Here is a 13,078-nt window from a genome sequence, read left to right as displayed (position 1 = left end):
TGAACTGATTTTTAACTAGATAGAACACTTAGATTTCAACTGTATTTGACCATTTTTGGACCAGCAGAGTAAATAGAGAACATAGGAATTACTTGCAGGAGTTCCTCGAGGAGCGGTGTGGCTGTACTAGATGCGAGGCAGAACAGTTCTGGCTCAAGGGATAATGTTTCACTGCAGCCATAGGTAGTTCTGCTCCTCTTTGAAAACCCTCTGAGTTACAAACCACCACTCATCTCTCCTCCCAGTTTTCGTTTTACTCTATAAAAGCAAACATTTAAATAAGCGTATATCTTTTTCCTTCTTCCTTGTAGATACCACATTTGTAGGGGCCCCGTCTCAGGAGTTTGAAAAGAGCTTTAATACACCGAAAGAGCATAATCTCAAGTGAAAAATGCAGGTGTCCTGGGCGCTTGCCAGGTTCTCCCATGTGCTACAAAGAGGCACTGATACTTGAGTTAGTCCCTGCCTCTGCACTTGGGTAAGCTTTTTATATTAATAAGGTAACTTGAAAACACTGGAGACAGACCTAAATAAATTCCACCGGTCACTACTCCTACTCAGAATAATTATGTTTAAGAATCCTGCAGAACTGATTTCAAAATGAAAAAAAAAAACACATGAAGAAACATCTAGAGACCCCTAATTAAGAGTTGCAATGCCTGCTTTAGCTGGAGATGGCCAGATGAAGTTTTGCATGTCTGCACCCACCTTGGGTCCCTTCCTGATCGCCTGTTGCTGGCTCCTCACAGCAACCACGGGCAGGTACCGGGTTGTGTTTCGTTGGGTGGTGGAAGGACTAAGGGGAAGACGGCCAAGCTCTCATCATTCACAGGTAACTTCTGACAAAATAAAAGTGCTATTTAAAAGAAAAAAGCTGCCAGTTCACTGCTGAAGCACAGCTGAGGGCTTTGTCAATACTATTGACGTTTTCTGACATTGATTCCAATCTGGGGCTGCTCACTGTTAACCTGCACAGGAAAGAGAGGTTGCAGCCGAGACAAAAAGAAAACCAAAAGCAATTTACTAGTTCAAGTTTGTCACTTCACAGTACTCATTGTTTCATTTACAATTTAAATGCAAGATGTAAATGCAATTAAATACAGGATACAGCAGAAGACGTAAAGGAAGTGAAAGGTGTGAAATCAAATCAAAACTAGGAAACAACAAATTAAGGCCATGGGTGTATTACAGAGGAAGTTGATGCCAGAGCCAAGGGCAAAGCCCAGTGCTAAGTGCGTGCCATGCTAAACAAAGGAGGAGCTGCCAATAACCCAGTTCTTCCTTACACACCCCACAGTGCAGGTACAGAGAAACGCACGGTTGGCAGCGTCAGTCGGTGTGTACAATTCCAGGCTTGACAGCAGAGCTTGGTTATCGGCACAGAAGTGGGTTGTTCCAGTCCTTCACGTACAGTGTGTACAGAATGGCACAGAATAAATGGCAAGGAATAATCTGCAACATGAACTCCAGCATTTCACATACATGTGTCTGAAAGTCTGACTTGCATTTCCTACCTGAACAGCTTTAGAGCAGGACTGGTTTTGTGGTAAAACACTACTAAAGTAAGCCAAATTTTGCATGTTCTGATAGGAAAAGTAAGAAATCCTACTACTTAGGTAAAAAACCTTTTTTACTTCGTAAAATAAGGCCATTACAGTTACCATGTAAGTGTTCTAAGTGCAGCCCTTCCTTACTTGTAAAGAATTTTTTTAATTTCAAAAAGTGAGTAAAACTTTATATTACTATTTTGGGCTATCTCTAGTGAAGTCATTCATGCATTTGAGAGTTTGACAATTAGGCAGCGTCACATATCAGCATACAAAAGATCCTTTGTATGCCCCTTTTTACACAGGGACTTGCTTACACTTAATTTCTGCAAGAAGAGACCTGCGTCTTACATACCTAGTGGAGTTGTTGATTCACCACTACCTGTACTAATTTTGCGAGTGCACTCCTGAAGTGTGGAAGCTTCTACAATGCTTCACTCTGAAAAAGGAAAGCCAGGCAGGATACTGCTCTCCACGATTTTGCCTTCAACGTGCCTTCCCCCAGCCACAGGGAAGGTCTAGATCAGATGAGTTTTCTCCTCTAAAACAGTCAGTCTGGACCACACACGGGCACAGGGCATCCATTTCTTCTGACAATTCTGAAAACGAGTCACAGGGTAGGCAAAAGTACTATCAGGCTCTTGTATGACTCAACATTTTCATGAAAAAGATAAATCAAGTTGGTCCAAGAAGCTCTTCTGCATTTGCCACTCTTCTCTTCTAATAAGAGCATCAAGAACATCTCCATACACCCTCAGCTTCAGGTGACAAACAGACCAGCTTTAAAGTATATTCAATTTCTGATCCATTAATACAGCTTAAGTTATACCCCCTGAAGTTTTGATGTAGCCTGTCACACTTAACTAGACACAAGCTCTAAATTCCAAAAGGTCATTTGTAAATTGGTAATGAAATCTCAGGTTCAGACAGAGGAAGGGACCTTTGCAACTTCTCTTGCAAACTGTGATAGCTTTAATTACAGAAAATGAAAAAAATTACTTTCAAATTCAGAGATTATTTTATTCTCTGTTCATCTCATTTTGCATATTTTGGTTAAGTTCCACACAGAGGGGTACAGATGATTTAAGTCTGTTTAAATCAAGTCAAATCAAAATTGGATATAAAATCTGAAAAGTTAATTCTAAGTTTTAACTACACATTTGAAGTAAGCTTCTGTCTTTTTTTCTTAATTCCAGTTGCTCTGTATTCTTCTCTTTGCTTCAAATATTCTGTTTTGCATTCTTCGTAGAATAATGGATCGGAATAGCTACAAGACAAACAAATACATAATACTGATTTTCATTTTGGAATGTGGAACAGATATTGCATGAATATTCTTAACTGATCTTCCTTTCACAACCAAAGAAAATGTGCCTGCTACAATAATAAAACACCTTTTTTTAAATAAAGTACATAAGTGGTTAAAGTTATCTTCATCAACTCTAAGTATTAAGTTGGTCTGCATTCTCTCATGCTATTGCTCTCTCTGCAGGCATAGTCCTATTCAAGCCGCTACAGTGAAGCCATGAAGAGGAAAGGTAGAAAAAGGGGAAAAACAGCTGGCATTTCAGTTCAGCTAAATAATTTGTTATTATGTGCATTTAGCTTCCTCAGTGTGGGAATTTGCTGGAGTACACTTGAACTTTTTATGCACCCAAGCAACTATGGGGAAGACATTCAAGTGCGTGTCTTGAACCGTAACCATGCAGGCCCTTGATCATTAACTTAAATTCATTTTTCTCATAACTTTCATTTTAAATATAATTATTCAAACAGTAAACATTTTTTTCAGTAGTATGTATTGGGTTTTGGTGTCATTGAGTTTTTTGTTAACAAAAAAAAAGGGGGGGGGTGTGGGCAAAGTTTAATGCATGGCTATATATAGAGACAAGTAAAACTGAATAACTCCAGCAATTTCTCACTGCAGTTAGACTTCAAGTCTTGCTTGGCTGCACATGTTTTTTCATCAGTTCTCAAATACCTGAGAATAACCGTCACTACTTTAAAGGCATTTAATCTTAATCTTGGGTTTAACAGGGCAGGACACACGTTCCACCAAAACACAAACCAACTCCCTTCTCCTCCCAGTCAAACTCAAAAAATGCCCAACTCTCATCCTGGGAAATTGAAGACTCTCACACTTGGGCCTGGGGATAAATGAGGACTCCCAAAAGTGATGTTTCAATCCCCAAGGGCACCAAGTTGACCTCTCTAATATCTACCCATTTCCCATTGCTGCTGCTGTTGCTGTTCACAACAGCAGGACGCTTTCAGGACAAAGACTAAATCTTAAAAAAAAAAACAGTTCAAGAAGCAAAATCAAAACAAACTTATCCTGCCTCAAGAACAGGGTATGAAGGCACATCTACTGCTCAGCCCCATCCCCACTGATGTAATTCAGCCTTGTGAATTCAGGAACTACATGTCATCTGGGCTTAAAGTCTAAATCCCTCACCATTTCAGTCAAGAAGAGAGTCTTTACAGCCACAGGACAGCCTCATTAAGGAGATCATATCTTGTTGGTTAAGGCCTTGACCAGCACTTTTTTTTAATAAAGTGAAGATACAACTTCCAAAAAATACATCAAATTCACTCATCTTGCAAAACCTTTTTGAGAAGATTTAAGATTTCTCCTCATTTCTAGATTAGTAGAGGTCATGCAACAACAAAAAAACCCCAGCAAAAACTCATGAAGGACTTACTAGCCAACCAGGCAGTCTTTCAGTGCTGAGTTCTCTTGCCGACACTTCACCACCATAAGAAGACCAGTTTCTTGACAGCATTTAGTAAACGCTGGGAAAACAGAAAAACAAACAAACCAACCACAAACTCAAGTTAGAAAAATGACCACTGATAAACAAATCTTCCTAGGCGAATATTATTCTAGATAAAAAACCCAACCCCTCACAGACCAGATCTGATTTTTTATTAGTATTATTAATATAACCATACTTGGCCTGGAGTGTCACACTGTTTGTGAGGTCTTTGTCACTTGCTTAGCAATAAGGTTTTAATTGAGATTCTCCCCTCTTATCGTATAACACGTTCACACACATACTGCTATTGCTAATATCAATACATTTCTGAAGTTATTCTTGCAGAAAATCCATGATTCTTGTGTTTGCTTTTCATACTGACTACTTAGGTCTACCACAGCAAAACAAAAGGAAGCATGAAGTATTAGGTAAGCCAGCGCTGTTCGCGTTTCCTCTGCAATGGAAGTTTTTGACGTTATTGAAGCACATTTGCATGTACAAATTAAGAGGTCAGAAGCGCTGACAGCAACGACTGTCTCAAATGAATGCCACGGCATTCAACTCTTGTGAAGGTTCCCTTGGGACAGGAGATAAGAAACTGTAAGGTCATGGTTCCTTCCTGGCATTTCCAAAAATCCCTCCTGGGAGCGCAAGGGGAACTCCAGCAGCTTCTCTGCCAGGAGTGCCACATTGTTCTCCATGGCACGACAGTGCTCCCAGAAGGACTGCTGTCTTCTCTGTGTCTTCTCCGTGTTGTGTAGTGGCCTGTAGCACTTCAATACGGAGTTTCTTCAAAGTCCAAATGGCCAATAAAGAGCACTGCCCAGAAAAACACTAAGTTTCTGGGATCATGATCTCTGGTGTTTAAGAACAAGAGAATATGAAATGGAGGAGAGGCAGTGATCTGCCTCCTCCCAAGAGAAACGATCTTGCATCTGCTCAATGAAGTGAAAGTATCCGATCAGTCTTAAGTGTCTCAAGACCTAAAAACAAGTCACTGAGATACTGAAAAAGAAATAGCACTGGGGGCTGGAGGAGAAGCAAAGTCATGGTTAAGGGTGTGGTTTTTATCTGGGAGTAACTCAAATTATGTCCCATTGTTACTAGCACCCTGTATAGATATTTCACTAAATAATAAACTAGGTAAGAATTAGCTGTTATTCCTATCAGGAGACTTCAGACTCTTTTGTTGTAAGGGGTCTGAGTAAGTAAACATCTGTGTTTAACAGGCGGAAAAAGAAAGAGAGAGAGAGCGCCAGTTGTCCAAGCTCAACTGGTGGCCAGGTCAAGAACAAAGTCAGATGTGCTGTGTCCCCTTCCAGAGTTCCAGCCATTTCTCCTCTTCTGAGCTTTTCCTGGAAGTGATTTACTATCCAGCAAATCTAGGGCACAAAGAAATTGTTATATTCTGGAACATCTCTAGCAAAACCTACAGCCAACCCAGTAACACCCAAACTTAATGATGCTACATCATACAAAGGGTAAATCACATTATCTATATACTCAAGGTATATGTACCTTGAGTATCTTTACGTACATCCAGTAGATGCACAGATGAGTATCATATGTATATATATGCTCAATGCATTGCTCTTACTCTGTTTTGTCCAAAACCCTGTACTTTGTGTACTCACACTAGAATCTTCCACTTTCTGTAAACAGCAATCAGATATGTAATATTTACACAAGCAGCAATTTTTTTATCACCTCCATTCTTTAATAGCACAGTATCAATACAACATCTAAAGTCATGCAGGAAAACAAGCCAGCAACTCAAACACCTCCAAGTTATTGACCATGTGAAGACATGGGCACGACTGTTAAACGTACCAGCTGTAGTGCAGTCCCGTACCTGTCCTTGTATGTTTTCAAGACATTTAGCTGAAGTTTCAGATTTGCCTACCAAGTAACTGTTGATCCTGTACGACGATCTAACTTCCATCACATCAAAACTTAAATAAAAAAAGAGAGTTGTGCCTATAAAAGGGCAATCCTGCCCTTTGCGTGTAGCAGACGGCCACCCAAATGGACATTAAGCAATCGTGGACCTCAGTGGAACAAAATTCACCTTCTAGTAACCTGGACACTACTAACAGGACTTAAAGCTGAAAGTGACCCAACAGCTGCAAGCAACCCCTACATGAGGCTAATCTGCTTGCCCATGACTACATTAATTAGACTTTTGATAAAATAACTTAGAAAAAAAATATAACTGTTTGCTGAATGTGTTGATAACAGCATAAACTGTCCTTACACTGCCAAACTTACATATATTTTCGCAAAACTTTGCAAATGTCTTCTCTACTTTGAACATATATTGATGAACACTTACAACGTGCTTCAACACAGCACCTAATGTTAAACACTGGCAATGTCACCATATGTCGCTTGAAAATGTACCAGAGGAAAGTAGGCAAAACATGGGTTTAAATTAACTGGTTAATTACTAGTTGGGACATACCCATACTAAATTTCTAAGATATTGTCTGGTATGTGTTTTAGTTTAGACCTAAAATCACGCAATTTCACAAACACAACTTTGAGGATACTTCTGGATAGCCAGAGTTTATGAAGCGGTGTAAGCTCAGAACAACATGAGAAATGTGTTATTAGGTTATCAACATGTTTCTTTGGCTTTTGAAGGTGATCTGATGTTTCTTCTTTTCTTTCCTGGACTGTTTACATTGAATGTCCCTACATCAGCATCTCAGAAAAATCATACCTATTATCACATTTCTAAAAATGTCCTTTTTTATTTTTTCTGGGAAAAACATTAGAAGCCTTTGAGAGCTTATGGTTTGTCTAGTGACCAGTTTGATTTCTGTTCTCTACAGGCACTTTCTTAAGTGCTGCGCTGTTGTTTGTTTTTTCTTTTTTGTAGTAATCATTCCTTCTGGAAGCTGTGAAGTAAAAAATCCACTGAAGACAACAGGAGGTCCCTCTCACTTGTTAGCTCACCAGTCTTGATTGGTTCAAGGCGTGATGTCCCAGTGAACAAGACCTGCGCTGCAATTGCCAGCACTCCCTGCCTTCCGAAGGCCCCACCTGCGGTACCTGGCCAGGCACTGCTGCAAAGTGATAAAACCGCTTCCAGCTATCCAGCTTTAGCATTGCTGATGCTAAACAACAAAGGGGAAAACAGGAGCAGGTTAAAGCATATTGGGCATCCTCATATAAGCACACAAAACTTGATTAGTCCTCTCTCCTCTTACTTCCAGCCCTTTAAAATCCCTTTGGCAGCCACCTAAGGAGTGTGGTGCAAGGCAGGCTTAGCTACAAATGTTTAGCAGAAACCTTATAGGAGTCTAGAGAATGTTATTTTTAATTATGCTCTGTCTTGCTCACAACTCTTTCATGAAACAAAACATCTCAATGTTGAGCAGCACAAAGATTGCTAAAACTACTGGTTTGAAGAACAGCCTCACAAACAGCGCACAATAGTTCCAGATATAATCTCAAACAAAAAAACCAATCACCGCTCATTCCTCGCTCAAGCAAAATCTGTGTCATAGACCAAAGCCTCAGGGTGCATTGTAGCAAGATACCACAACAGAAGCGGATACAAAGGATCTGATTACAAACCTATTGTAGTTTAACACCTCAGCAGCTAAAAGCGGTAATCAGAATGTGAGGGAACATGCTCTCACACTAAAAGGAACCTCTTTCCTCATAGACTACATATGATACAAAGAACAATTAATTGCTCTTTCAGAGCAGAATTGAGTTTTTTGGAAATCTTGTGCATCATCCAACCTTTACAACTGTAGCAAGTGGTTTTCCATGACTTTACAAATCTGTGCACTGATGTAATATCATCTTCCCCCTTGCAAGCAGCGAGCTACCAAAACAGACCCCCAGGCAGTAGCAAAACTAGATGTAAATTTGGGCCAGTCTGCAAATTCATTGTAGACTGTAACACAATGGAAAAAAACGTTTCAAACAAACAATAGAAGTTGTCCTAATTATTTACAAACACCAGCTAAATAAAACAAGGGTCAGAGCTCAACAGAACAGGAGTGAAAATGCCTTGTTAGAAAGGGGATAAAGCCTTGTCCTCCATAAAATGAACCGTGATGAGGCTTTGCCAGGGCAGGCGCGCGTGTGCATCACTGAATGCTCTATGCACAGATAAGGGCAGATCCAGAACTGCGTCAACGAGCTGCAGGTGTCTACCAGTTACCACGGAAACCGGCTGTGGACCCCCCTTTCACTTGCTGCAGTTATGGCTCATGACATCATATCTGACATAGGTTGGCCCCACAGGCTCCTCTCGGTGCCACAGGCTGTGTCTAAGGGGATGCACACAGAACGAAGAGCTTGTCTGGAGGCTACAGCTCAGAAATAGTTCACTGAACAGTTCATCACTGATTCGAGGCCAGATTTCATCTTCTTCATCTCTCTCTCAGAAAAAAAGCCTTGTGCTTCTGTTGTAAGGCAAGTCCAAAATGAGTTTTGGGCACAGTTCTGAAAATGTAAGTCTCATTACTTTTTGGCCATTATAGCCAGATAGAGAGATTGTGACTGCTAAGGCAAGCTTGCAATTTAGTACATTCTCTAAACCAACGTACCAAATGGCATCCTTGCCAGGACAAAGGTCTGGTTTCAACTGAACAAAAGCTGAAAACACATGTTTGAATACAGAGCAATTCAGTTTTGCCAGTCCTCACCTGTCTACAATGGCATGCTAGCACATATATGCCTACAATGGGAAGACCACTCAGCTCCCAGGATTTTCAGGGAGAGACACGAGGGCTTTGTGGCCACAGTCAGTGATGAGTGAGCCCTTTCATAGCCAGACTCTTCAGCAGGGAGCACCTCGTGGAAGCTGCTGAGTTTGGTCCCTGGCACCTCCAGATCTCCAGCTGCCCAGGATCCATAAGCAGCATTCACTGCGTCTCCCTGTCTCGACTTGCCTACTTGAGAAAGCAGGACATGGAGAAGGAGGAAACCAGCTGCACAAATAAGGTTGCAGAAAAATGGAAGAAAAAGCTTTTAAAAGCCACCTGAAATGCTTTCTAAAGCTGTCTGGACATCTGTGGTTTTCTTTTTATAAAAATCCTATTCCAAGTCATTGTATAATTCCGTTCAGATGTAGAATTATACAAACAATGTTGGAGGTATCAAGAATTATTTTGGAAGATCTGACTCTTAGTATATTTGATGGTCAACTGAGAAGTGCTTTAAGTTACAGACCACTCTTATTAAGTTTTTTTTATAATTAGCTAGAATTAGACACAGTAAAGAACTTCGTTTACAAAGATATTTACAGTCCACATAAATCTTTGCTGAAAAATAGTTAGTATCTAAGAATATTTTTAATAGAATTTTCACCCAACTCTGTTCTATAACTTCACTATTATAAAACATAATATGGAAAGCAGGTGGAAAAAAAAGTGCAACTGGGTAACAGTTTGCTTACCTCAGAATAAAGTGTGGATAAATGATTTCCCCGCCTTTCCAAGCAGTCAGAGAGGCACATGCAACAATCATCACAGCGAAATGTTGATTTTCAAATTTTAAATGATCAGCTGCTTTATCAGAAAGTTAGTTACAAGAAAGTTGGTGGGGGTCCACCAACAGGTGTCCCGATACATACACTTCTTAATTAAAAAAAAATAAAAAGAAATAAAAAGCCAGGGTACTGCCCATCTTAATCTCAGAACGTATTCACAAGTTCAAGAAATATCTGCTCCCATATGATGGAAATAAAAACTTGTCGCATTTTGACTAAAAGAGACAAACCAACATCTGGCATTAACACAGAGCCACAGCTCTGCTGCATAAAGGTTTTCTGCCACACCATTAACATTCTTAATCTCAGTGTCTGCAAAACTACAAACAGGGGACACCAAAAAGAAAGCACCTTATTTAAGATACAGGTGTTCTTCATGTAGCCTGCAACACCCCTCCAGCCCCAAGGAGCGGCAGGTTGGTCTCTTCACTGTGCTGCATTCAAAATGAAACAGCAAAATGGGTGTGTGGGACTGTCAAAGTTTCAGTTACATCTATGTAAAGGAAAAGCTTTATGAAAAAAACTGCAACACCCTGTCCCAAGAATTAACTATAAATTTCTTATTATTTTGTGATTTACTAAAGGGGGCCAATCAGCAAGCTGATTGTATTTGTAGGGGATTTTTTTAAAAGTTGTTTGGGTTTTGCTTTGATTGTGGGGTTTTTTTTTGTGTGTATATACCTTAAATATTTTAAAATGTTAGATACTTAACTTATTCTTTCTGCAAATATGGAAGTCTTTCCATGTCCAAAGAATGCGAAGAACAAAAAGTGTTTGGGATTATCTCCAGCCAGCCAGCTGCATTGAAACTGTGTTGATATGTAAGAATGCCAAGAGATCATCACTGTTATTTTCAGTGTATGAACTGTATGTAGCAGGAAGGCCATTTCTGAAAGTTCATTTTTTGCAGATTCAGATTATAACAATACATGGCACTTTCAGATTGACTCAGAATGCCAAGAGCTGTGCAGTTCATATAATATTAGAACTGTAGTTTCATCAGTCGTAATTATGTAAGTATTTTGCAGATGTTCTTGTACACAACATAAATGAAATATTCTCCATTATCAACATAAACTGATCCTCTCAGGTCTGGCTCTAGTTTATTTAAAGACTTTACAATTTTACTACTTAAGAGAAAGTCCTACAGAGGTGTTATCTCACCATTTATATTTTCTCAACACTTATGATACTGCTATCACACTCTTAAAATTTAAAAAAAAAAACAACCAACTCATATTATGATCCAGACCAGGTTTATGTTCTATTCCTGGGATAGGTTTTTTCCTTTACACAAAAAAGGAAATAGTTTTGTCCAACATTGGGGTCATTCCTTGAGCTCTACCACTGGGTGCAGAAAAGATGCGCAAGTAACAATGGGGATCTGGGGGGCGATGGTGAAAGGAGGAGGAAACAGTTCCCTGTAACATGTAAGCAAGGACAAGATTTTAAAATCTATGTTTGTAAAATGGGTACAAAAACATTAAAATGATACAAAACATAATCAGCAATAGTTTATGGTGAAGTTATTATGCTTTTAATTTTATATTAAATCGTGATTTATTAGCTTGTTACTTTGAAGATTGCTCAGTATGCAGAGAACAGATTACTGGTGCATTAAATGAGCCAGAGGAAGTAGTAGGATGAACATGAAAAGATTGTTGTACATTGTAGAGTACAAGCTATTTGATATTTCCAACACAGTATAAAAGAAAGCTTCTCTGTAGATTGATCATGGTTCAGTTAACATCACTGAATATCTAATACCTCCAACTCAATTAATTCTCACCTGATTAAGATCAGTCTGATATTCAAACTAAATCATCTCTCCAGTCAAGTAGAAATCAATATTTCTGATTTTACTTTTAAATTACAATAACAAATAAAATACAGGCATCGTCAGTATGCCAGGAGTAGCTTTCCTATTCTGGTCTACTATGGCATGCATAACACAGCTGATTAAAGAATTATTCTAATTCGAGCAACAATATATATAAGACAGATTAATTTGAATAGAGGAAGATAGCATGAAATAATTAAATGCATCTTATATAGGGCAAAGAGAAAATTGACATAAAATAACCTTGATTCTTTCACGTGAACCTCTGTTACCAGATCAAATACTTTGTCTCCACAAATATTCGTTTGCCATAACATAAAAATAATGACATACTTTCATTTTTCCTGCTTATCACCACCCCCCCCCAAAAAAGCTGCTCCATTTCAGCTTTTGTAGCTCCAACATACTGCTGGGGGAATCTGTCCTGGAACAGATGATTCCAGGAATCCAGGAGTTTTAGGGAAGGGATATTCACCATGCTAAAGATCTATCCTCCCTCCCAGTCTTTTCAAGGACACTCCCAGCACAGAAAACCAGCTTTGTCTTAAAATATACAATGCAGAGGATCCTCCAGTAGCCTACTGCATCTCTGGCACTCCAGGATGAAATGCTGAGAAGTCACTCATCTTGTGACTGAGAGGTGAATGTGCAGCAGGAGAGAATCATCAGGAAAGCAAACAGCCCAACTGTGATCTGCAGAGGCAGAATATTTCCCAAAACAACTAGAAATTGTTTCTCTAAACACATTGCCTTGGAGCAAAGAATTCGTGTTATCAATATCCTAGAAACAAACGTGAAGACTTTGCTTTAGGGGACACTTATAGTTAGAGATGAGAAAACAACACACTGCATCAAAGGGCCCACTTGTCCTGTATACCATCCTTCTCAGCAGCCAGCAAGAGCTGCCTCAGAAAAAGGTGCCAGAAAGTCTTCATTACTGAAAAACATTTTCTGAAGTGAAGCTTCTTCCCAACCCCTATCTGTAAGCTTGGCTTATACCTTGAAGCATGAAGTTCTCACATGCCTTTCAAAACCCATACGATCACTCGCCCAGGGGATCTAAACTGACAAGCCTCCCTGAGAAGAGGAGGAATGAATAGATCAAAACCACGCCAACACCAAAAACACATACACTAACCTGAATTCCTTCAACATTTATCTGCCCCAGCTTGCTAAAGTCCTGCTGAAGTCACAGATACTGCAGTTGTGCTTATTTGTGTCATACTATGAATGTCTCTTTCATTAGCAAGTTTTCAAAACCCTGCTGCAAAAATTAAGTGGCCTCAAAGTGTCCCTTGTCTGGATGCACAATAGGCCACAGCAGTGTGGAGTGACGGCGCTCTGACCAGACCAGAAATGCTTGGGGGTTGGGTTTTGTTGGGTTGGTTTTTTGTTTGTGGTTTTTGTTTAATTGGATTTTTAT

General features: G+C 39.6%; 1 protein-coding gene across 1 annotated transcript in view; it reads right to left on the bottom strand.

Moving 5' to 3' along the window:
• Window positions 1-1,004: 1,004 nt before the first annotated feature.
• CMC1 (C-X9-C motif containing 1) overlaps window positions 1,005-13,078 on the bottom strand; it is a 46,396-nt gene continuing 34,322 nt past the window's right edge. Inside the window, exons 3-4 of the mRNA XM_065055132.1 lie at window positions 4,250-4,340; window positions 1,005-2,814 (exon numbers count right to left, since the gene is read on the bottom strand). Coding sequence (XP_064911204.1) covers window positions 2,700-2,814; window positions 4,250-4,340 — 206 coding nt within the window. The 3' untranslated portion in view covers window positions 1,005-2,699. The remainder of the gene's footprint in view (window positions 2,815-4,249; window positions 4,341-13,078) is intronic.

Source organism: Columba livia, chromosome 2 (assembly GCF_036013475.1).
Source record: "Columba livia isolate bColLiv1 breed racing homer chromosome 2, bColLiv1.pat.W.v2, whole genome shotgun sequence".
Classification (NCBI taxonomy): Eukaryota; Metazoa; Chordata; class Aves; order Columbiformes; family Columbidae; genus Columba; species Columba livia.
The sequence above is the reverse complement of the archived record's forward strand: the minus strand, read 5'-3'. Positions and strand labels throughout refer to the sequence as shown.